Source organism: Bactrocera oleae, chromosome 4 (assembly GCF_042242935.1).
Source record: "Bactrocera oleae isolate idBacOlea1 chromosome 4, idBacOlea1, whole genome shotgun sequence".
Classification (NCBI taxonomy): Eukaryota; Metazoa; Arthropoda; class Insecta; order Diptera; family Tephritidae; genus Bactrocera; species Bactrocera oleae.
In genome coordinates, this window is record NC_091538.1 from 67,315,302 (window position 1) to 67,339,243 (window position 23,942).

General features: G+C 32.7%; 1 protein-coding gene across 3 annotated transcripts in view; it reads left to right on the plus strand.

Moving 5' to 3' along the window:
- Positions 1-23,942, plus strand: part of retn (retained) — a 70,197-nt gene that overhangs the window by 21,400 nt on the left and 24,855 nt on the right. For 2 of the 3 annotated variants that reach the window (XM_070107838.1, XM_070107839.1), the window contains exons 2-6: positions 4,968-5,266; positions 5,374-5,527; positions 6,061-6,469; positions 6,913-7,013; positions 21,801-21,873. In XM_070107838.1, the coding sequence (XP_069963939.1) occupies positions 4,968-5,266; positions 5,374-5,527; positions 6,061-6,469; positions 6,913-7,013; positions 21,801-21,873 (1,036 nt within the window). The remainder of the gene's footprint in view (positions 1-4,967; positions 5,267-5,373; positions 5,528-6,060; positions 6,470-6,912; positions 7,014-21,800; positions 21,874-23,942) is intronic. The other variant, XM_036370093.2, reaches the window with a different exon arrangement.

Genomic DNA, 23,942 nt, shown 5'->3' on the forward strand with positions numbered 1-23,942 from the left:
TTCAGCCGTCACTAGAACGCTGTTGCACTTGTTCTTCACGATCGGCGCGATGTGTGAACGGTAGTTAACGCTTGGCTGCTGCTACTTGCTGCCAGTTGTGGTTGTTGTTGTTCAATACTTTGTCTGCTTTAGTTCGCATAAACGTTCGTTTCTGCAACATTCGCGCGAAACTTCAAAGCATTCGTAAGAATTTTCGAAAAATATTCAAAAGCCGCAGAGTTGCAATCGCCGTGCAGCCGGTAAAGCACACGGCACGACGGAGGAAGGTGTCGATATCGTCGGCTGTCCGATCGGCCAGTTAGTCAGATGCTCGCTCGCTTGTTCGCTATTATTGGCATTTAACACGTGTGCTCTATGTGTGTGTGTGTGGTTGCAACGAAGCCGAGCATGAATTGACGCAGCTGCTGCGCGATACAGTTGCTGTTGTTGTTGCCATATTGCTAGCCGTGCGGCAAAAGGCGGTGTTGATCTGACCAAAGGCTCTAAATGCCAAATGCCATTAATACGCTAACCGTCGCTTGCCATTGCTGTTGTTGTTGTTGTTGTTGTTGTGTTTGTTGTTCGCTTGTTCGCTGGATATTTCGCGTATGCATTTTTCGTATTTAAATTGAAAATTCCCAATTTGCAATAGTCACAGTTGCGCTTAATTTGCACCTCTCTGCACTTCAAGCATAAACGGCGAAAATAAAAACATTGCAAAACAACAACAACAACTGCAACGACAGCAACAGCAGTAATATAAAGCGCAATTACAACAACAATGTGAGTAATATAACTACGGCAACCATGTCGACTGGTCAACTGGTCAACCAACTTGTCGACCAACAAGGTACACACAGACAGCGCATGCGCAAAACTTGCAACACGCTGCGGTAACCAAGTGAGCGAAACTATTCCCATTAAACATCAATAGGATAAAACGTTAACTAGCTAGAATAGCCTTTACAAAGAATAAAGTTTTACTTACAAGGGCTTGATTTTGTCGATTATTTTGTACGGCAGCTACATATGTATATGCTATAGTGGTCTGATATCGGCGGTTCCGACAAATGCGCAGCTTCTTGGGAAGAAAAGAAGGTATCTCAAAAACTTTGAGACTAGTTTGCGTACATATATGCAGACAGACGGACAAGACTACATCAACTCAGTTCGCCATTTGCTGCTAATTTATATATATTTTTATAGGGTCTCCGACGTTGCCTTCTGAGTGTTACAAGCCACTTCTTAGCATACTTAATCACACTATTTAGGGTATAACAAGTAAAGAAGGGTGAAATGCAAGCGCAGCCGAACTTTGTATAACCTTCGCGATCTCACTCGAATATCGGACCTCAAAATGGAGATTTTTGAAAAATTTCTTTACTGTTTCTTCTAATTCTACTAATTCTACTCCAAATATCTTCTTCTTCTAATATGTACTAAATTTGGTTGAAATCGGTCAAAAAGTTTTTGAGATATGCAACGTTGTCTATAACGGGGCGGTGACACGCTTATAATTTTATAACTTTTCGGAATCTTGGCTTATTCACTATATGTTCATTGTCAGATAATTTCCTTCGTTTTGGCATATCGATTTGAAATTTCGTACACATCCTTTTCACTCCAAGAAGTTGCTCAAACTGATCGATCCAAATCAAGTTCTTGTATGGAAACTGTTTTTATTTGACAAGTTATCTTTACGAAATTCGGCATAGATTATGCTCCAAAGCAAAAATACAATCCGAAGAAATTGTTCGGATCACATATGTACATATATAGTTGCCATACAAACTGACCAATCAAAATCAAGTTCTTGTTGAAAAACTTGAAGCTGTGAAGGGTCTTTTCATGTTTTTATTGCAATATTGCAGTCTTGGTTTACTGGTTTATTGAACAGGTATCATTGTGCGCGCTCTGATGATTTCAACTTCACACATATCCATATAGTTCCACTATTATGTCTATCTAAATTTAGATACATACTTACCTCCATATGTATTTGGGTATACTTACCTAGTATCCACTGCCGAAAGGATGGGTGGAGATGCTAAGTGGTTGCGATGTGATCAACAAATTTGAACTATCAACACATTGCAACATATGCGCATAGTATGGCAACACTCACACACATATGTATGTCTACACACATACATAGTAACATTTGTAATAAGCAGAGCGTCCGTTGTCGCCGTCGCAATAGCAGACGAGTATTGCCGAGCACAACTATCGATATTTCGTAAACCCAAATTCTAAGCGCTTGAGCCATCGCTTGCCTAGTATTGCAACGCTTCTTATATGCATATAGTTTGGCTTATCAACTAGCCAGCATTGATTAGTATGAAGTTTATAGCAGTTGCCGCAGTCGCAGTCCCTGCTGCAGTGAGCATGGAAGGTGGCAGCAATAAGCTAATAAGTTGATTGTTCGCTTGGCTGTCTGCTGGCGGCAGCTTTGTTAGCCCTAGCCCGTTTGCTGCTGTTGTCTAGCTAATTTGCTGCTTGGCATTTTCATGACTTGCAGTTGCTGTTGTTGCTTTAGCGCAGAGCTGGTGTTGCAAATCTTTATTATTTTGCATGGCACTTGTCTGGGGTTGCATGCCAAATGAAATAACGATTGATGATTTATATATCAACTCGATTGATTTAATTGATTTCAGCATAAAAAATGCAAACTTTGTAGCTTATTTTGGGTCGAAAGTATTTGTGGCATTAAATGTGGTGGTATTTTGGTGTTAATTCATCATACTCACCACTTATTTGTATATTTGCATGTAAGTTTATCGTTTATAGTTGAATGTGAACTTGTTGTTAATTCAATTGAATTTTTTGCGCTGCTAAAAATTTATTCTTGACACACTTACAAATTTTTATTGCCTAATTTTTAATTTTTTATAGTATTATAATTTTTTTTAGATAAAAAATGTAATGTAAGTACATACATAAAAAAGAGCACTGATAACTCTGTAAGTGAGGAAATGCGGAAGAAATTTAATAAATGTTTAACTCCAAAAAATTAATAAAGCTATTAAGAAATTTCATTATATACTCGTATATGTATGTTATACATACATACATCTATTATATATGTTCAGTTATAAACTAAAATATTTCGAAAGGCCAAGATCATTACCATATATACGTATACATATATATATATATATATTTGAATGCATATTCGATTGATAAAGGGAGATAATACATGTGACATTGTACAACATACGTCATATACATACATGTCTAGGTATGTACATATGTATGTAGTGGAACAAATTTAGTATGTTGTAACCAAGCATTATTTAGGTATCGCCATTGCCAGTTCAATGAACGCTAAATGAATTTGGCACAAGTTCTTGAGATATGAAGAAACTAATAATATACAATGACAGACTGCGCATGAGAGTCGCGTACGAAACGGCAAAGTCATTAAGAGCCGTTGACTGTGACCGTTTCCCCTAATACAAAGATTGCAATGCAGACTACTATTAAAAGTGATCTAATAAATATTACATATGCGTATGCCAAAAGTTTAAATAGAGGAGTACACGTTTAGTGTTACCGAGACCCGGTACAGAAACACTGTTATACAATTTTGAGGTTATAATTCGTAAATGAAATTTAAAATTACGATGCAACAAATTCTACTAAAATATATTTCGAAATACTTGGATAAAGTTATTTTGAATTAAGGTTAAATATTAAAATTTAACATATGTTTCTCGAGTCATATCTTTATTTACTACAATATATACATGTACATATGTACATACATATACATATAAGACACTAAAAAACTGAAAAAACTTTAATTAGATAAAAAAAGCAATTACAATAATAATAAAAATAATTTTGTAATAAATACATATATCCAAAAATTTCGGGATCCCGAAATCACTTTTTGAAAATCCCGAAATTTCGCGATACAGTAAATGCAAACCGAAATGCGACACTCTCTTTAAACTGTCCTCTCCGAAAAATTTGAGGATCCCGAAATCACTTTTTGGAAATCCCGAAATTTCGGGATCTAGTAAGCACAAACAACATTACACTTTCTCACTATCGCTTAAAAAAACAAATGCAAAAATTTCGTAATCCCGAAATCGCCTTATAAAAATGCCGATATTTCGGCATCCAGTTAACGAAAATATGGCACTGTCATTAAACTGTCGCCAATAAAAACAAAAGCAAAAAGTGCTGGTATGTCGATCATAACTCATTAATGGTCTACCAATGCAATATAATAACTACAGCAACAACAGCAGTGCAAAGTTCTGCAGCCACTTTTTCGGACCCATCGACCGTTCGTTCTCATATTGATGACGATTATAATGCGGCTGCGCGACAATCTAAAATTGTTGGCAATTTATGCAAAAATCACGTTTGAATTCGATTATGCCGCAAATGCAATGTGGCAAACACAATAATTGGCGTTAAAGTGTAATAAGAAATATGCTATTCGCTAAAGTGACGCTTAAGCACAGCTTTTTAGCGTTTATATAGCGCATACACTGTTGCTTGTCGCCTGTCGCCTCATTGCTATGGCATGTTGCATGTAGAATGCTAAATGTTCAACATAACAACTGCACTCGACTTGTCGCAGTGGGTTGCAAATGTTGATCGATCGTTTGCTGGAATCTACGCGACCTCAGTGCGCTATGTAGCCATAAAATCGCGCTCCACCCCAGCCGGCACTCCATCGCTGGCGCTGAGTTCTTCCCGAGTGTCGTTCGATTTGTTTGCCGTTCTAAGTGCTTCATTTGTTTTGTTGCTAGAAGTGTTTCTGCGCGTGTTTTATGTATGCGCTTCTAGGTCTGTGTATATATGAATATTGGTGTGTGTGTGTGTGTGTGCTTAGTCTTAATGTGTTTTCATGTTGCACCAAATGATTGCAATCAATTTAATAATCATTTTATGCCATTTGTTCTTAACGCTTTGCCCGCTGCTTCTTCTTCTTGTTATTTATTTATTTATTTTTTCTGCATTTTTATTTACAGTCTCGTGACGTCGCATCCGATGATGATATACGCGATTGCGATTCGATCGATGGTGATCATCATGTAATTCGTGCAACACGCTTGAATGTCGCAACATTGAAACGCCAACATAGCAGCAACAACAAAAACAGAAACATTCATAGCAATAATCATAATAGCAATAACAATAATAACAACAACAACAATAGTACATTTGTTGGTGATATGAGTTTTGGTGGCAACGCCGGCAGTGTTAGTCTTGGTGTTGGCAGTGGCATGGGTGTGCGCAGTCCCGATCATCACGCTGATCTTCAAATGAGGTAAATTAATTAAGTGCGATTTCTAGCGGAAATTATCCATTTCTCTTTACTATGCCGTTAATATACAATAATTTTCGATTTTCTCTGCGTTATTGTTGTATTTTCAGTCATCATCATCATCAGTTCCCCACAAATCATCCGCTAAATGCGCTTAGCAATTTCATGGGCATCGGCGGTCTACATGGCATTCCAAATCTACCACACAATGATGTCCTGGAGAAGTTAAAGATGCAAGTTCGCGATTTCAAGGTGGGTCTTATAGTGAGTGTTGTTGCATACATTTATAAAAACTTATTAAAAAAATTAAAAATGTGAAAAAGAAACTCACACACATAACATAAAATACAAATTCTACGATTTTTTTCTGCAAAATAAATTTAATTTGAATTTTCTGGCCAAAAAAAAAATTTTTTTTTATTCCTCCTCCATCACAGAACATCTGTGTCGGTTATTTAAAAAACTTAAGGTCTCATAACCAAATTTTGGGAGAGTTCAACAAGAGCGTCCAACAAGATATTGTACAGTGTCCAGTCAGAGCAGCTACAATTGTGGCAAGATTGACTTTGCCAAGAGCAAGTAGTTCAGAGGATCTCTGAGAGAAGGATATCGCAACCGCACAAATTTCATAGAATTTCATAGAACTCTATATAGTGCCTCAATACCTGTGAGATAGATAGTTCGATATCAATCTAATCTAAATTTTTAATTCATATGACCTATGCCCATTATCCACTTTGTTTAAAACACCCACACAATATATTGAAATTGACGATTCGCTCTCTTCTATTGCGCAGGAACAAGATTACGCGGCTGCTGCGCATGCGGCTGCCTTTGGGCAAAATCTATTACCCACTAGCTTAAATCCCGCATTCTCACTGCCGCCCACGTCGATAGCACAGTTCGAGCATCGCGCACAGAGTCTGGCCGCACAAGCGGGGGGCGGTGGCAGTGGTATAGGTGGCAACATTGGCGTTGCCAATGGCAATACACAAAATTCACAACACACTGGTGGCAATAATGTGGGCGTGAGCGGAGCGTCGTGCTTGACGAATGGTGGCAACGGTTTGCTTGGTGGCGCTAACGGTAGCGGCGGCCCGGGTATGGGCAGTGGTGTCGGTGGCGTTGGTGGTGGTGTTGGCGGTGCAAGCAGTGGTAATGGTGGCTTCTCATTCACCTCACCAACGGCGCCGAGCTCAAAAGACGGTGAGTAGTCCAGAGACTTGATAAAATTAATTGAATTTTGATTCAAACAATTTTGTTTTTTTTTTTTTTGATAATGTAAAGTTTTTCGTATTTGTTTTTTGTGAAACTAGAAATTAAAAACCTAAATTTTATTACATTTGAAATTAATTTAACAAGTTCAATATTATTATATATTTATTTAACTAATTTCGTACTATGTTTTGAAAAATTTAATAAATTCAAATTTAACTAAGATATTCATTAGTTTTTCGATTATTCGAATTTTTTGTAAGATGTGTTTTGTATTACCAAAATTTTAAATAATTATTCAAACATATAATTTTTTAAACACTAATTAATTAATTTAAAAAATTTTGTTATCAAAAAACTTTTTAGACTATATTAAAAACCTCCTCCAGATTTCCGTTTTTGAATTCGATTTTTTTAATTTCAACTGATTTCAGTTAACCCCGCTTCAAATTCTTCCACATCCAGTGAAGCTTCTAATTCTTCGCAGCAAAACAATGCCTGGAGCTTTGAGGAGCAATACAAGCAAGTTCGACAGGTGAGTACTTCTTTAATAAAAGTTTATACATATGTATATATACATATATATTTTCCAAAAAAATTTTAATAATTATACAAAAAGTTGTAAAATAGTAACGGTAAAAAAATTAACGAATATTGATTTGTTTTTTTTTTTTAAGACAAGCATTGAATCCTAAAGTTAGAGTTATAGACTTAGATTTATGGGAAACAAAGAAGTTAAGATAGCTCGGTGTTCGTTTCGTGTAATCCGTACTGTGTTGAATATTTAATATCGAATCTGACAATGAAAGACACTCTGTGATTCAAAGAACAATCTTTTCATTCTTTAGTTTTGTTTTGCAGTTGAAGTCGCATAAACCATGCCAGAAATAATTCCTAAACCAAAAAATTCCTAAACCCACAATGAAAGGAAAGGCTGTTTAAGAAACTGCTCGAATTTGCTCGTAATTTCCATCTGCATTCACGTCATAGAAAACAACGCAAATTATGTAGCCTAGTATTTATATTTTATATCAAATCAACAAAATCTAAAAATACTTAAAAGTTTTCTTAAATATTTACAAGTAACACTATGCTAAGAACTAAAGAATTAAATGCCAGTTATTTGTACTTTCAAAAGCAGCTGCCCACTTGTTGGGCCGTGAAAAATTTCACAGTAGCTTATAACCTTCGCTACAATATGGACGGATTATGTGAAAGGATAATGGCAAAGGTGAAGGCGATGCTAACTACAGCTAGTCTGTACATACATACATATATTTTAAATACTAGCGTTTGTACTAATACCAACCACAGCGATAACGAAAACGGCTAACTACTCTGTGTAACCGATAATCCACTTAATCCACCTACAAGCACGACCAAACATATATACTTACATACACATATAGATAAATACATATATAATTATATAGGCTTATTAGACGAACAATGCCGAAGGAGTACAATAGCGTAACCAAATAAAATAGTATCTAATATCTTAAGACCGCGTAGTGGCTAGCTAAAATGAATCTTATACATTCTAATAGAGTAGGCAAAAACTGGTTAGATGCTCGTATCTCGGCGCAGCACACACATCTATCGCACCGTAGTATCCAGTTAAGCATACGAAAATGCACGAAATGAATGCTGGAGTGCGACCAGAAAGCAGATTTCATATGTGTAAGCTATATAAATATATATATCATCCACATATGTATGTGTACATTCTTATGTATGGCTTAGCTGCTCTGTGTAACGAATTTGAGTTTATGGCAAATAAAATATACCATTCGGGCGCAACGGTAATCGCACGAACTAACAAACGAGTGAACTAAAAGACAATGCCGTGAGCTACAAATTAACCTCTTACAGCAACAGCAAATTAATAGTTTGTGTAGTGAAGATTCAGAAATCGATTGCTCGATTTCGGGATTCCGAAACATAGGTATTATGTAAATTAACACTTTTTCAACACTTGCAATGTTCAAAAAGGTAAAAATATTGTGCAATTTATTTTCAAACAGAATATCGAATTTCGAGATCCCAGTTTTATAGGAAATGTATGCTTGTTTATGAAGCACGTTTTGCACTATAAAAAATGCGTATGAATAAAACAAAATTAATAATGTTGGAATTCGGGTTCCCGAATCATTGATATTATACAAATTAACATACATATGTTCGACGCTTACAATGTGAACATGTTGTACAATTTATATGGAAATAGAATATCGAATTGTATTTCAGAATCCCGGTTTTATAGAAAATGGTTGCCTTTTCACGAACATACATATATTGCCTGTTTTTTGCCATAATAAATGAATATGTATTAGAAAATAAAAAGATAATGTGGTTTTTGGAATCCCGAAACCCACCATAAAAAAACACATGAACACAAAAAAAGTAAATAATTTTGTAATTTAGGATCCTGAATTATAGGTATATTGCAATTATACAAAGTAATGAATTTTTTTTTGCGAAACTTGCAATGTGCAAATGTGAAAATGTCCAATGTATATTTAAATGGGATAGTGAATTTCGGGATCCTGTTTGCACGTTTTGCACCATAACAAACATATGTATATACGTATGTACATATGTATTTAAAAAAATAGATAACGATGTGATTCTTAATCCCGAAACATGGATATTATTGTATATACCAGTAACATAAAGTACATGGACCTTTTTTCGACATTTACAAACGTAAAATGTGTAAAATTTCGGGATTCTAAATCAATAATCTTTGCAAATGTCTATTTTAACCGATTTTTGAATTTCTAAAAAATGAGGAAAATAAATTAAATAAACATTTTTAGTCATAGAGGAAATTGGCAATCAAAAAATAAAATTTTAAAAGTCTTAACTAAATAATCCACGTTTAGATGATACAATTTACGTGTAAAATATAATTTCTTCGAAAACAGAATATAAGGCCTTTTTGAAATACAAATGTTCGGGATCCCGAAGTATATTTTCTTTGAATACGGTATACGAAGCCCTTGGAAAACCCCCCCCGTATTTCAGGGTCTTAATTATTTGCGCTGAAAATATATTTTCTTTGAAAATAAGCTTTGGAAAAACAAAAATAATTAGATTAAAAATTTCGGGATCCCGAATTTTTTTCCGAAATCCCATTTTTTGGGTTCTTAATTATTTGCGCTGAAAATATATTTTCTTTGAAAATAAGCTTTGCACTCTTTCCAAGTTTCAAAATCGGGATTTGATATTTTTATTAACTTCGCCAACTGCGCACTTTAATGTACACCGCTCGACATGTAATGCACACTTAGACAGCAACTACATCCCCCACCTCGCGCCCGCACTCTTATCTAAACGCTTATTTATAGGATTTTAATGTTAAAAATCTGTTCAAGTTCTCACATGCCAATGAGCTAGCAAGCGGAATGGCGTTCAATTAAAAACCCAACCATCGTTTGAGGCGAACCGCATTAACCCCTCCCTTAACGACCGAGCATGACAATTGCAACACTGAAGCCGCCAATTGAAGTCTAATGTGTATGTGTGGGTGTAAGCGAGTGTTGGTGGGTATGTGTTTAACTTAAGTATGTGTGTGTGACAATAAGCACACGCTACATTGATTACTTAATTAAGCTCGGTGAAAACATTAAATGCGTTGGTGATTAATAGCAACTCATCAATAGGCAATTTAATTGAACGTGTGGGTAAATGCAATTTACGTATGTACATATGTGTGTGTAATTTATTTATGCATGAGTGTGTGGGAGTGTGGAGTGCGCCTGCAATTGGCACACGTTCTTTAAACTCGTACGATTTTCCGCAACACATTTTTTTCCGCAGCGTGGAAACACAGACAGCTTGAAGAACTCATTTAACTTCTTTCTCTAAGCTCTCCTTTCCGCTGCTGCGAAACCTGATTGATTTCCCATCATTAATGCGCTGTTGAAAAATGTGCGCTCAATTTATTGCCACCTAAATTAGCTTCGAATCTTCTTCGTCGACACTCAAATTCGGTAATTAATGTGCGTTTAACATGATTTTGCCATATAGCAGATCCTTCTGTAGCATCATTTCTCAATAAATATTCACTTGAGATGCGGCCTTCTTCCAGGCGTTAAACATATGTTGACACCACCCGGCGCGTATATCCGGTCCCAGTGCAGCATCCCTTTAGTGTCGCATAAGATAAGTGGACATGCATTCATAGATATGTATGTACATACAGTCATATGTAAATATCAAGAGGCAGATGTGGTCGCGTAAATGTGTGCATACTGGACAATGAGGAACAGCTTGAAAATCGGTGACACTGCAATTGAGCCGGTTATAGGTTTTTCTATGATTTCTTTAAGATTTTATGCTATAAAAATTGTTATGAAATTATCCTGTGCATTCAGTTGGAATCAATTTTTTACAAAATGTTGTGAAAAGGAATGCTGTAATTTGATATTTTTAATAGAAACTTGTTTTTATTTCCGTGTATTTTGACCTGGACAAATTTTCATCGGTTCATCATATTTTTAGCGTGATTTTCATTTCTACGAAGTACTTATGTACATACATATGTCATTTTTTATACATAACTGTTCACTGCTCTCGTAGAATTATAAATATTTTAATATTTTTTAGCTTCAAAATAATTAAAAAACAATTTTTTTTACACCTAGTTGGAAACTATGACAAATCTTTAGTGATATATTGTCATTTTGGTCACATTGCGATATGCCTTAAGGGGTAAAAAGAAAAACAATATTGATTTACAGAATTCAATGTGCTTTAATAATCGGCAATTAATTTTGATTTGGATTGCCTTGATCCCGTATCCTATCTCCAAGAGGACCTCCGAGAAAAGGTGTTGTTTTTTTTAATCATGAATTGAAGTCACCCTCAATCAGGGTTTAAGTCTATTTATGATATTTTGATCCATGGGTGGATACCTTCGCATGAGCGATTAAAAAAAATCGTTTGTAGGATTTTTTAAGGATCTACCTGGGTAGGTAGTTAGGCAGCGTGTATGTCAGACGACGCACCTAGACCTTTACGAGTCCCATTGTGAAATCACTGGGACTAAAATCACCATACTCCAACCTCCGAGACATAGTCAAGAAACCCTTAACCAATAGTTGCGATTCTTTTCTAATATAAGCCATGCACTAAGAGATCGTTACATGCTTTCACTATCTTTGATGAAACCCTAAGACACTTTCATGATTTCAAATCCGCTTGGTTATCTGTACATAGTACGTACTTATATAGATATATTTCTTGTTGTGAGCGCACTCTTTGTCAGAACAGGAAGGCTTTCTTTAATTGCTATGGTCGCCGCTTGGAAGACACTGCAGTGGGCTGGTAATTGGAAGATGATTCCGGTATCTAATTTTACTGAATAGACATCACCTCCCACCCGTTTATCTAGTTTGGTCCGATCCGTATAGGTATTTATTCTTGTATCCCTGTCCACCTTACCCCTTTTCCATTCTTTTCTGAAAGGAAAGGCAATATTGGGGACCGAATTTAAGTTTAATTCTTCAGTATTTGGAAAATCTGTGGTATTGGCTAGAAACGGGAACTTACTAAGTATCTTAGAATGCCCCTTTTTACAGATGACTAATAGGGAAGATCACCCTAATGCACATATGTTCATATATAGTATGTATATGCTTACAGCAAGCGCTTACTTAAAATAATATTTCTCATTAAATTAATTAATTTTCTTTTTTAAAAATAGAAACATGCAGTATACGTTAAATGCCAGTATCTAGCTGCATTAACACATTGCCTCAACTCAAATTTCAAAGCAATATGATTTTGAAGTGGGCACAACTAATTAATTAGTTTCCGAATTTATCCGAATCTGCACCACGTATAGATATCGTATAAAAATATGGAAATATTACATCTAGCGTAATTGTTTTTTTTTTTTTTTTGAAGTTATATCTTCTATGAAGAGACAAACCTTATGCGACACATATGGCAACACTTCATACTTCAAGTTTTGAAATTTGATAAATACAACGACTTTCTAATGCCTTAGGTGGTCAGATTAGAAGTTTGAAATGTGTGTATGAAAAATTAGCTCAACAAATTTTGAATACAAAAATTGGGTTACGACAATTTCAAATAATTCGCAGCCATATAAGCGGAGATAAAATAAACGTACATAGTTAAAAATAGTGAAACAATTTCGTTAATATTTTTTTTTATATTTTTAGCGCTAGAAAATCGTATTATACATAAACAAAGAAAAATTAAAATTTTATTTTTATTATATTTTAAATATCATTTTTCTAACACAAATGTCTTTTAAACGCTTATTACTCATCCTCAACGCCATTTCATATAAAATTTTGCGCTATGGAATGCATATTTTAATATACTTGCTACAACTACAACAACAAAAACATGCATATATATATGTATATAAATGTGCAATAAACCGTCTGGATGTCAAAATACATTTTTTCTTTGTTTTTGAAAATTTATTTATTTCAAAATTTTCGCAAAATTTTCGCGCTCGCATCGCAAGCATAATTGAGATAATTGCCAGCGACTACAAATTTTCGCAAATATTCATATTTTTTTATGTTCCGCACGGCAACGCTCAGTTTGCTTGCAAGAGCATTAATATGCAAATGCCTATACATATGTATATGTGTATGTGGGTATGTGTGTATGGTAAACAAATGACTTATCAATCAAACTATTTTTAAGCAAATTATTGTTGGCATTTCCTGCCTTTACCCCAAAAATGTGCGCCAGCCACTCGATGATGCAGCAGCGAAATATGCACAAATGCAATTGCGTACATGCACATGCATATGTATGTGAGTATGTATATAGGTGTGTGAGTGCAATGGTGCTTGGTGTGCTCACTTATAAATATCTATAACGAAATTGTCGCTGTCTGCCACATTGTCTGTCGTCCGCTTTGTTGTATGTGGGCTCTACCGTTGCGCCTCTGTTCCACTGTGCCTCTGCTGTTGTGTGTGTCTGCGGTTGTGGCTGCTCACTGTTGCTGAACGCCGCACATTCACTTCATGTTGCCCGCCATATTTGCCACCATTTTTCGTATCACAACAATTTCGTTTTTTTTTTTAGTTTTGCAAAAACATTTTTGCTTCGACTGCTGCTTCTTCAGCAATCGCGCCTTAGCGAGTTTTCCGCTTCAGCAGTCGCGGAATGAGTATGTGTGTGCGAAAATGTGCTGATGAAGAAGTAAATTATTTTTGGTTGCCGCCTTTCTTAAGCGAGCACATATAATATTTACCGCCAATAAGGGTGGGCATTTCGATTTTTTTATTTCTCGTTTTTTATTATTTGTGAACGATAAGATAAAGGCATGCCTGCATGTATGAGGTTGCAGGCAACAACAACTAATAGAATAATCTGAATATTGGTAGTATTAATTTATGTTTCAAAATATGAGACATATGTATATGTATTTTTTTAATTAAATATATAGTAGCAAAATATTGATGGCTTCTGTAGACTTCTGAGAACCTTGAAGGAAAGTTATTTAATAAAACTAAAAACCTATCCAAATAATAAACTTTTTTCTGCGCCATAACGACATATTGTGAAGCCGCGTTCTTAATCCGTCACTGAAATGGTCTTTAAGCTCAAAATTTCCTTTAAAAGCACCAAAGCCATAAAACCCTTCATAAATAAAAAAAAAATCCATGCGTGAACTTGTCAGTTTGTATGGCAGCTTTATGCTATAGTCTTCCGACAACGGCCGTTCCGACAAATTAGCAGCTTGTTGGGGAGAAAATAAGGTACGCACAATTTTAGAGCGATATCTCAAAAAGTGAGGGACTAGTACGCTAAATATAGAGATGTACCTATAGTTGGACATGACTAAACTGACTCAGCTTGTCATGGTGTTCATTTCTATATACATATATTGTATATATAATATTTTATAGGGTCTCCAACGTTTCTTTCTGAGTTTTGCAAACATCGTAGCAAACTCAATATATCCTGTTCCTGTCATATTTCTTGAGAATTCTTCGGAATTATAAATCTAAAAATTGATTTTAAGAACAGCCGAGAAAGAAAATTTCTAAGCCTCTGTTGACATTGGCATGATATGTCTATTAACTCTAAAGAGTGTTGTGTTAGGCATTCAGATATTTAAAATCGATTACAACAAATATTGAACAATTTTTTTAGGCTTCGTTAGCTGATTGCACAAAAGCAGGTTTCTGAAGGTCTGTTTGCGATAGTGAAATATATTTACTAAATAGACTTAGAAAAGGATTAACAAATTCTCCAAAGGGGTCGCAGAGGCCACCATATGGAAAAAGTGCATTTTTCGAGAAGTCTTAAGTAATGACTGAAGTTGCGGTATGTGAATTTTAACCAGTAAAAATTTTGGAGTTGAGTACCGAAAATTTCTCTCAGCCACTTTTTCGCTCTAAATGTATTCAAGTTTCCTCACATAAACACACTACACACCTCACACTATAATATATGAAGTTGTTTTATATTATATATTATATTTTGCAAAAATAGGCCGAGATTTTGACAAATGATTTTGAATAAATTTTAAAAATTTAAAAAAGCTAGATAGCTAGTGTGACGATTATAGTGAAGTGTTTGAATTGCAAAATTATAAATTTAACTTGATGAAAACCAACTAAAACTAAACTAACTATTATTATATAAAAAAAAGTATACATATTTAGTAAAGACTCTCTTTCATTCTTAGCATTTATTACGATAATTTCTGCGAATTTAAAATCGGTAGAAATAGAGGAAATTAAATAGAGTATTTACGGTACACAAAGCGACAACATCAAAAAGTAAGGATATTGATTTTTTTTCTAAAAAAACAAAAAAAAAAAAATAATAATATTACAGAAAATAATGTGAACAAAATGGGCACACATATTTTCCAAGTAATCGGATCTAGTATGATCAATATCAAACGAATATCTCTTGAAAATGTCACATATGAACTATGATTAGTTTAGCTAAGTAGAAATGTCAAAGAGCATTTACTTTACGGTTCAAGAGTAGCGTGAAATGATTGCAAATGTCCAGCATCTTAAGTCTACAAATGCAACATGTTCTCATGAAGCGCTTTCAAAAAGTTTCGACGTAGTTTTCATAATTTAAAAGCTCATGGCAATATCTAATTGATAGAAATCGTCTTAGCGGATTAGGAAAGTTGTTCAAATTTGATATTTATATGGTTGCATATTATAATACGCCGATTAAAAATGAGGCAGTAACAAATTAGAGATTTAGATCCTTACCAGAATATACTATATACTAATATACTATATACTTTATAAAAATATATAATTTTTTATACCAACTTACATATGCCTAAGTACTTTAACTAGACCAATGTATGGATATAATATTTGAAAACTTCTTATTTAAAAATATATACCGACTTTTAGCTAGCCGCTTTTCAGAACTAAGCCTGTCTAAATTGGTATTATTCATATTTTCTTTATTGTTGACTAAAATAACAACCAAAAAGGTTTCATTTCGTTTTATAAAAATATTCGTGGAATGAAAACAAAAGGCGAAAATCAATTTAGAAACCATATTTATACAAGTATAGATATGCATGCTTGTATGTGTGTGTATCTTTGTCCTTTTTGGCTACCATTTAGTACAAGCTATTTAAATCGCTAGCCAACAGACATACTAGCATCGCTACAACAACAACAAAATCAAGCGATTATTTTTACAGACAACAATATCGGCGTCGCAGTTACGAATTTAAAGGTTGCAAAACAATACAAGAGAAAAGGAGATCCAAAAAGGCCTACATAGATATGGAAAAAATAAGGAGAATGGAAAAAAAAACTGTGAAATCAGAGATTAGTGGTGACGAGTGGCATTGCGGGACTTGCTTAGTTAGTTAGTGTGCAAGTGTGCATAATATGCAACAACAATAAAGCAGAGCGATGAATTTTTGAAGCCTTGAAGGCATTCGCAACGAAGTAAGTGCGAGTTGATACTTAGGTACATACATACATACTTACATATAAATAAGCCGATATTTAATATATAGTATATATTTTTATGTTATTGTTATTGTAATTGCAATGAAATTGATATTTTTGTTAGAGAATTGTTTGCTTGGGCCAAGTTGCCTGGCATTGCATATTGTCTTTTAGATAGTCTTTGCGCCTTGGGTCAGCAATAAATTAATCTCAAGTTGAGTTGTGCTAAGCTGAGCTCGTCCGGACCCTTGTGCTGTTGTGCTAAAACCCAAATACCTATATATTTATGCACATACATGTATGTATGCATGTGTGGTAGTATAAATGTATGGTCATAAAGTGCATGGTAATTAAAATTTTGTGTAACGGCATGTATTTGCGTACATGTGTGCGTGTGTAGGAGTAATTTTGTTTCCGCCTAGAAGACGGTCTTGCCGACTATGATTGCCACTTCCAGGAATTAAAATATTAAATTGCACAGCAGCTTAGAATAAATGTGTGCATATAGTTATGTGCATGGAAAAATATATAAATATATTTGTATTTAAATGCACATACATGCGTGTTTGTATTTAGAGATTGTCAGCCGATCGATTATTTAGCGTTGTTTCACTCACACACGCTATCTCGTCGAGCTACTTCGACTAGGTAGTTGAAAAATTAAATCAAACGCAGTCTAAGATTGTCCGTAGCGGTCTTTATATGCATCATACTTTCATTTATATATATGTATATGTAGATAAGTATACATATGTACGTGAGCATCTCTCCATCGAAGCGCATTTTGATTGGTCTATTGCTCGATTTTATTACCCTTATATCGCACGAATTGGCTCACATGCTGCTCGTTTACCCACAAATAATGTGATCACACACACACATACACTCGTGCATACATGCACTCATTCGCACGTAATTAAAATCGAATAATTCGAATTGAAGAGCAGCAGCGGTCGCAGCTCTCACTGCGTGTCTTCGCCTCTCCCGCGGTCATTACGAACACGCACACACACACACACGCAATTGCTTGGTGATGCAAACAGGTTTCCTTCATTGCTTGATTTCTTCGGCTGACGCACAACTTGTGACGTCGCAGTCGGCGCGCACGTTAGCAGCGGCTGCAGCGTCGTAGCCGCCTTTGCCATGGGCTGTGCGTTGCTGGCCTTCCTTCTTTCATTTTTATTGCTTATGCATGCTGCATTATCGGGTCATTTTCCAGAAGCGTCGCTCTTTACCGTCTCTATATGTGCAAGTGTGTGCGCGTCTGTGTGCATCCATTCAACCTTTTCGGCGTTTTGATGTCCCTCACTTCGATACTTCGATGAATGGTCTGCGCGCTCGATCGATCGGCCTGCCTGCCTGCCTGCCTTCTTTGCATCTCCTTTTTGTGCGTGCGTGTGTGTGTGGATTTATTGCTGTCATTGTGTTTGTTTTCTGCCTGTTGGTTTGCATGCGTGTGTGTGATTTTTATTTTATTATGTGCATCTTGCAGTGCATTCAGTTGATTGACGACCTTTGATATCGTAGCATCGTCATTGCAATCACTCGGGTGATTTCGTGTGTATATCAAAACTCATCACCTTCTCACCTTAATTCGATTTGATAAATTTTACACGGTAGCAAAGACAGTCGGCAAGTGGGAATCGAGGTGAACACCTCATGAGTTGTGGCTTGGCTTCCGCGGTGTTTATTTGTGTGTTAATGTATTCATAATATTAAATGATTATATATCATTTATAGAGAATCAAGACAAATTTTGAAAATTTAAGTGCAGTTAATAAACAAAATTTTCAAATAATTTTTGTGCAGTGTTAATAAATATTGTGTTGTTACGAAAACATAATAATTGCGTGTGTTTGACTTGGTGTAAAGTGACAAGCTATTACTACAAAAACTTTTAAAATTGAATAAACAAAAAATAAAACAATTTGTAACAAAAATCAAATGAAAAACATTTTATCAGACGATTAACGGCAGTAGCACGTGTTTGTTTGTGTGTATGTTTGGCAGCTTAGAGCAAGGCCTTAACAAAGTTCGCTCGCTTGTTTAAGAAATCCAACAAAATGCTGATTTCAGAGGATCAAATACAAGAGGTAAGTTTTATAAAAGACAAAATATTTACATATTTTAATAAATATTTTTTTTTTTTTATTTTAAATAAAATTTTTTTTTCTTGTAATTAAAATGTAAAAAAAAAATTTCTATAATATTCATAATTGAAACTTTTGTTTTTGTTTGGATTAAAATATAAATAATTTAAATTTTGTAAAGTTTTTATAATTAAAGCTATGTAATTGTTTTTCTTAAAATTTTTATAAGAAATATTTTGTAAAATTTTTATTTTTATTTGTACAGATAAAATATTTAAAAAATTTTGCTTTAATTCAAATTATAACGAGTAATTAAAATACATACATATATATGTACATATAACGGGTGCACAAAGCAAGCAAATTAAAGCTAAAAGTTAACTGTTTTTTATGTCACAGCAACAAAGCTTTTCATTAATATAAAAGCACAGGTAATCGATGCCTTAACCCTTGAACGCCATACGTAGACGTTCCACTTTTTTGGTTTAAATCCACAATTTTAATATTGTAAAGTATAGTTTTCAGGCAATTTTCAATTCCTGACTTACGTCCTTAAAATTTTTAGATAGTCTTCTGTTCTATGTATCAAGTGTTTTGTATACTTAGTAGCTGTGATTGAAAAGATAAAAATATGCCGAAGAAGAATTATTTAAGCATAAATACACAGATCTACACATGTATGTATAAAATCGATCAAAAATTAAATAATCTTACGAAGGATATTGATACTTTTCTTCAAAACAGTTACTTAAATAAAAATCCTCCGCGAAAAAAGTCGAAAATAGTATGAATTGAACGCTTTCTGTTTCTATGGTCACAATTATAGTGTAGTATACTGTATTAGATAATAAAATATGAAAGAAGTGGATAACAGAAAAGCAAAGAAAAATGTGCACACACCAAAATTATTCTTCTTTTTACTAAGAGAGCCAAAAATTACTACAAAAACATAATATAAATACATATTTAAGTATATAAGTACATATATACAGACAGACTTTATTAAATAGTAAAGTGGATTTTGTGGATAAACTTTTGTCTTTATGAGTAATGTTTACACCACAATTTTATGACTTTTTAATATATACCACCTATGTTTGACAATTAAGAACACACCAAAATTTTATTAAATTGCATCTCTTTAGAAATTATATGCAACGCTTAAAATTGTTAAAAAAATCATTTTTTGATAGATTAAAAAACAATAATTATAGAATACTGCATATAATTATCGACTTATGTTTCAATTATCAAAAAATATATAATATATTAATTATATATATAGTTTTGAAAATATATATTATGTAAACTTTTATTGCTTGTTAGCAAATTTAATGCGACAAAACACCGTCGGCAAACGTAACAAGTTATAAAATTTACAAATGAATATCTCTAGTTAACTGATTTATTTAGATGCCGTCGGCATTAGGCATTGCAATATATTATTTCTGAGAAAAAATTAAACTTACTTATCATAAGCATACTTCTTCAAATATTGTTCTTAAACATATTCGAAATAAATTACTATATTTATAGAATATTTTTAAAAATATTTTTATTTCTCTGGATCCCGTAGCCGATCTCTAACAGCACCTACGAAAAACGGGGCCTGGCGGGGAGGCGGAATTTTAAATTCAAACAAAAAAAAAAGCCAATAAAAATTTTGAGTTTTGACAAAATTTCGGTGACCCAAAAAAAAATTAAAAACCCAAAAAAAAAGGCGATTTATTTTTGTGAAAAATTTACACTACAGAATGAATTAAAAAATAATTGTTTTCAAAACTATTATTTCTTCTATCTTTATATGACAAATATATCTAAGAAGGTCGTGTAAAAATTTCAAGTTGCCTTGAAATCCCATAAATATAGAAAATATTTAAAATCATTAATCAAAATCGAAAATCTATTTTTACCCTTTAAATCTTATACTCAACAGTCAGCAACTCTGCTCTATCTGCTCAACTCGGTAATTAGGCACATGTAACGCTATTCTTGCCCCACAAAATGTCAAGCTAATAATGATTACAAGAATATTATTTCTTGAACTACTTTAATGCCGACATTTCGGTAGCGATTATATGTCTATACAAACTATAATGCATATGCCATTCGTTGCACCCCTCCAGTAATTAGCTGCAACAGTATATCCATGCAATACAATAACACATCAATACAAAGCAGCAACAACCACTCGAGTGCCAATCAACAAACTTTTTTTTTCGCACATTTTTTTTTGCCACTTCAAATTTTATCACAATATTTGGTAATCATAGAATATAAATACAAATATATACACGAAAAGGTGATAGGTGTGCGGCAACCCCAAAGCATGGTGTATACGCAGAACAAAAGAAAACAACGAATGAAAGGCTAACACATATGTAGGTGAGCGGCGCTTGCGTGTTACGGCGGAAAATTAAAAAAGAAAAAAGTTGCCCAATCAGTTACGAAGACTTGCGCTCCTGTAGGGATGCTAAGGACATACATATACCGGAGAGTATATGAGCGGCGCAGAAAACGTCACAAACACACACAAGCGCAATTGGATTTAAGATAAAGAAGGTCACGTGTGTTTTGTATTGTTGTTCTTGTTTGATCGCGTTGTTGTTGTAACCTTTTTCCATTTATTGCACATTTTCATAGCATTTGCTTTCATATTTTTTGTTTTTGTTGCTATAGGGATTGAATGATTGGCTGGTCGGTTGTAAGCAACACTTCAGGTGTGACTGCTTATGTGCACGAGACAAGGGATCCTGGAAAATTAAAAAAAAAATTTTTTTTGAATGAAAATTCGATTGTCGAGTTTAGTTGGTAGCACATGCCAAAAAAGGCGTGAATGTTGTTGTTGTTTTATATGATTACTTGCAGCTTGCGGAGAGTTCAAATAGGGGTAGCATGCAACATTTATACCCCCTGCGCGCTGATGGCTTCTGCTCACCCTTGATTTGAGGCACCTTTTTATACACACATGTATGCACATAAGCCTATAAGAAAAAGCGATATATATATATATATGTATGTGTGATATATAATTGTAACTATTCGATAATGAGCATTACATTGACGGTGAGTTTGCGCCTTTGCGGTATTTTGAGGTGCCAAAATAGGCTGCATTGTGCTAATTTTGACCTTTGAGGTTAAGATGATATTTAACGTTGGTTTTCGGTGTGTCTTCATTTGCTTTTGTTAATTGTTACATTTTTTACAGCCTTTTCATTATCTACCGTAAACAATACAAGTCATTTATAATTCATTATTTCTGCTTCTTATTTTTCTATTTTGCAGCTTTACGAGATCAACGATGATCCGAAAAGAAAAGAATTTCTGGATGACTTATTCTCATTCATGCAAAAGAGAGGTGAGTACAAATTACATATTTTTAGATAATAATCTGGTTTACGTTATTAGAACGTAAGGTATGTTAATTAGGCACTATTGATTTTGGGGAACAATGAAGAATTAAAAATAAAATATTGTGGGTTTAATAGAAGAATTTAAATTACACACAAAATAGAAATCAAAACATTGAATACATAGAATGTATACCTACATATAATTTTATGCAAACGAAGTCTGCAGTCCCTTTGTATCATAATTATCTGACCCTATCAGTTCACGAATGATGGTTTCGAAAACTAATAAATTCGAAAATATTACAACACAAAAATTGATAAGCAATAAAATAACAAAATTTATTTATAAGGTGATATAATTAAAAATAAAAATTTTTAAAATTAAAAAATATCGAAAATACAAAAAAAAATAATAATTTAAACTTAAATTTTTTTAAACGAAAAATATATCCAATTATAAGGATAAAAATAAAAAATAATAAAAATTTTGAGAATACAAAAAAAGATACAGAAATTTTAAGAAATTTGAATTAAAAATGTGTACAGAGTTAAAAATTAAAGAAATACTAAAAAATTCGGGAATCCAAGAAAAAATAAATTTAAAATTTAAAAACGAAATTGCGCTTTATATCATAATTGGATAAAGTTTAAAAAATACTAAAAAATTCGAGAATACAAAAAAAAATAAGAAAACTAAAAAATAATGGAAAATTTAGTAAGTACAAAAGTACTTTTAAAAAGTACAAAAAAGATAATAAATGAAATTGTAATTTTTTATCATTATTAATATTATATATGTATTTACAATTGAGTAAAATTTAAATAAAAATTTAAAAAAAAAATTAAAAAAAAAAATTTAAAAGACTAAAAAATCGGAAAATGCAGAAAAAGATAAGAAGTAAAATTTATACATTATAACATAAAAATTAAAGCAAAATCAAAATTTAATAAATACTATAAAATACGAAAATACAAAAAAAGAGAAAAAAATAAAGTTTAAAATTTGTAAAAGAAAAAAAAATTATTTATAATTGATTAAAAAGAGACGCACGAAAAAATTAAAGATATCGTTTAAATTATATATATATATATATATATATATATACAACAAAAAAAGGTGTGCATATACTCAAAGTTATTTTCCATATAAATCGTGTTGCTCGAAGATTTATAATTTTTATTTTTTATGTATAAAAACAAATAATTAAAAAAATAGTAAGAATGCAATAAACATAAAAATGATAAAAACTTAATAGTAAAAAATTCAAAAATTAAATAATAATAATACAATATATATATACTCATTACAATAAAAATTATAATAAACAAAAAACAAAAAATATAATAGTAAAAATAAAAATAAATAAAAATATAAATATAATATAATAATAATAAAAAATAACCAAATGTAAACATTAAGAAAATATTAATATAAAATAATACAAAAATAATACTCAAAAAAATAAAATTAATGGAGAAAACAGAAAATGTGTTAATACAGACTAAGTCAATATAAGGTGTAGAAAGCGAGGTGGACACTTTGGCATTGAAATATCTCATACCTTCTGCGAACCAGCTGAATTGGCTGGATATCCGATTATTTTAATTGGCGAATTTCTATAAAATCTTCGTAAATATTTATATTTTTAATTTTTATTTTATTATATTCTAATTCTTTTCTAGATTTGTTTAACTGTTGTATTTATTATTATTTATAAATTTTTTAATTTATTTAATATTTTTTAAATATTTTTTTTAACTTTTTTTTTAAATATTTTTTTAATTTTTTAAAATTGTTTTAAAATATTAAAAAAAAATGTTTATAATTTTTTAAATTTTTTTATAATTTTAAAAAAATTTTTTTTATTTATTTAAATATTGTTTTTATATTATTTTTTGTATTATTTTAATTATTTTTCGACTACGTTATAAAATATTTAAATATAAGTTTTTTAGTTTCCGATGTGTTACATTATATACATATATTTTAAATATATTTATGCTAGTAAAAATAATTTTCAAAGTCAAATTAAAAAAAAGTAATTGTCTTTCTGATTCAAAATTCAAATTAGAA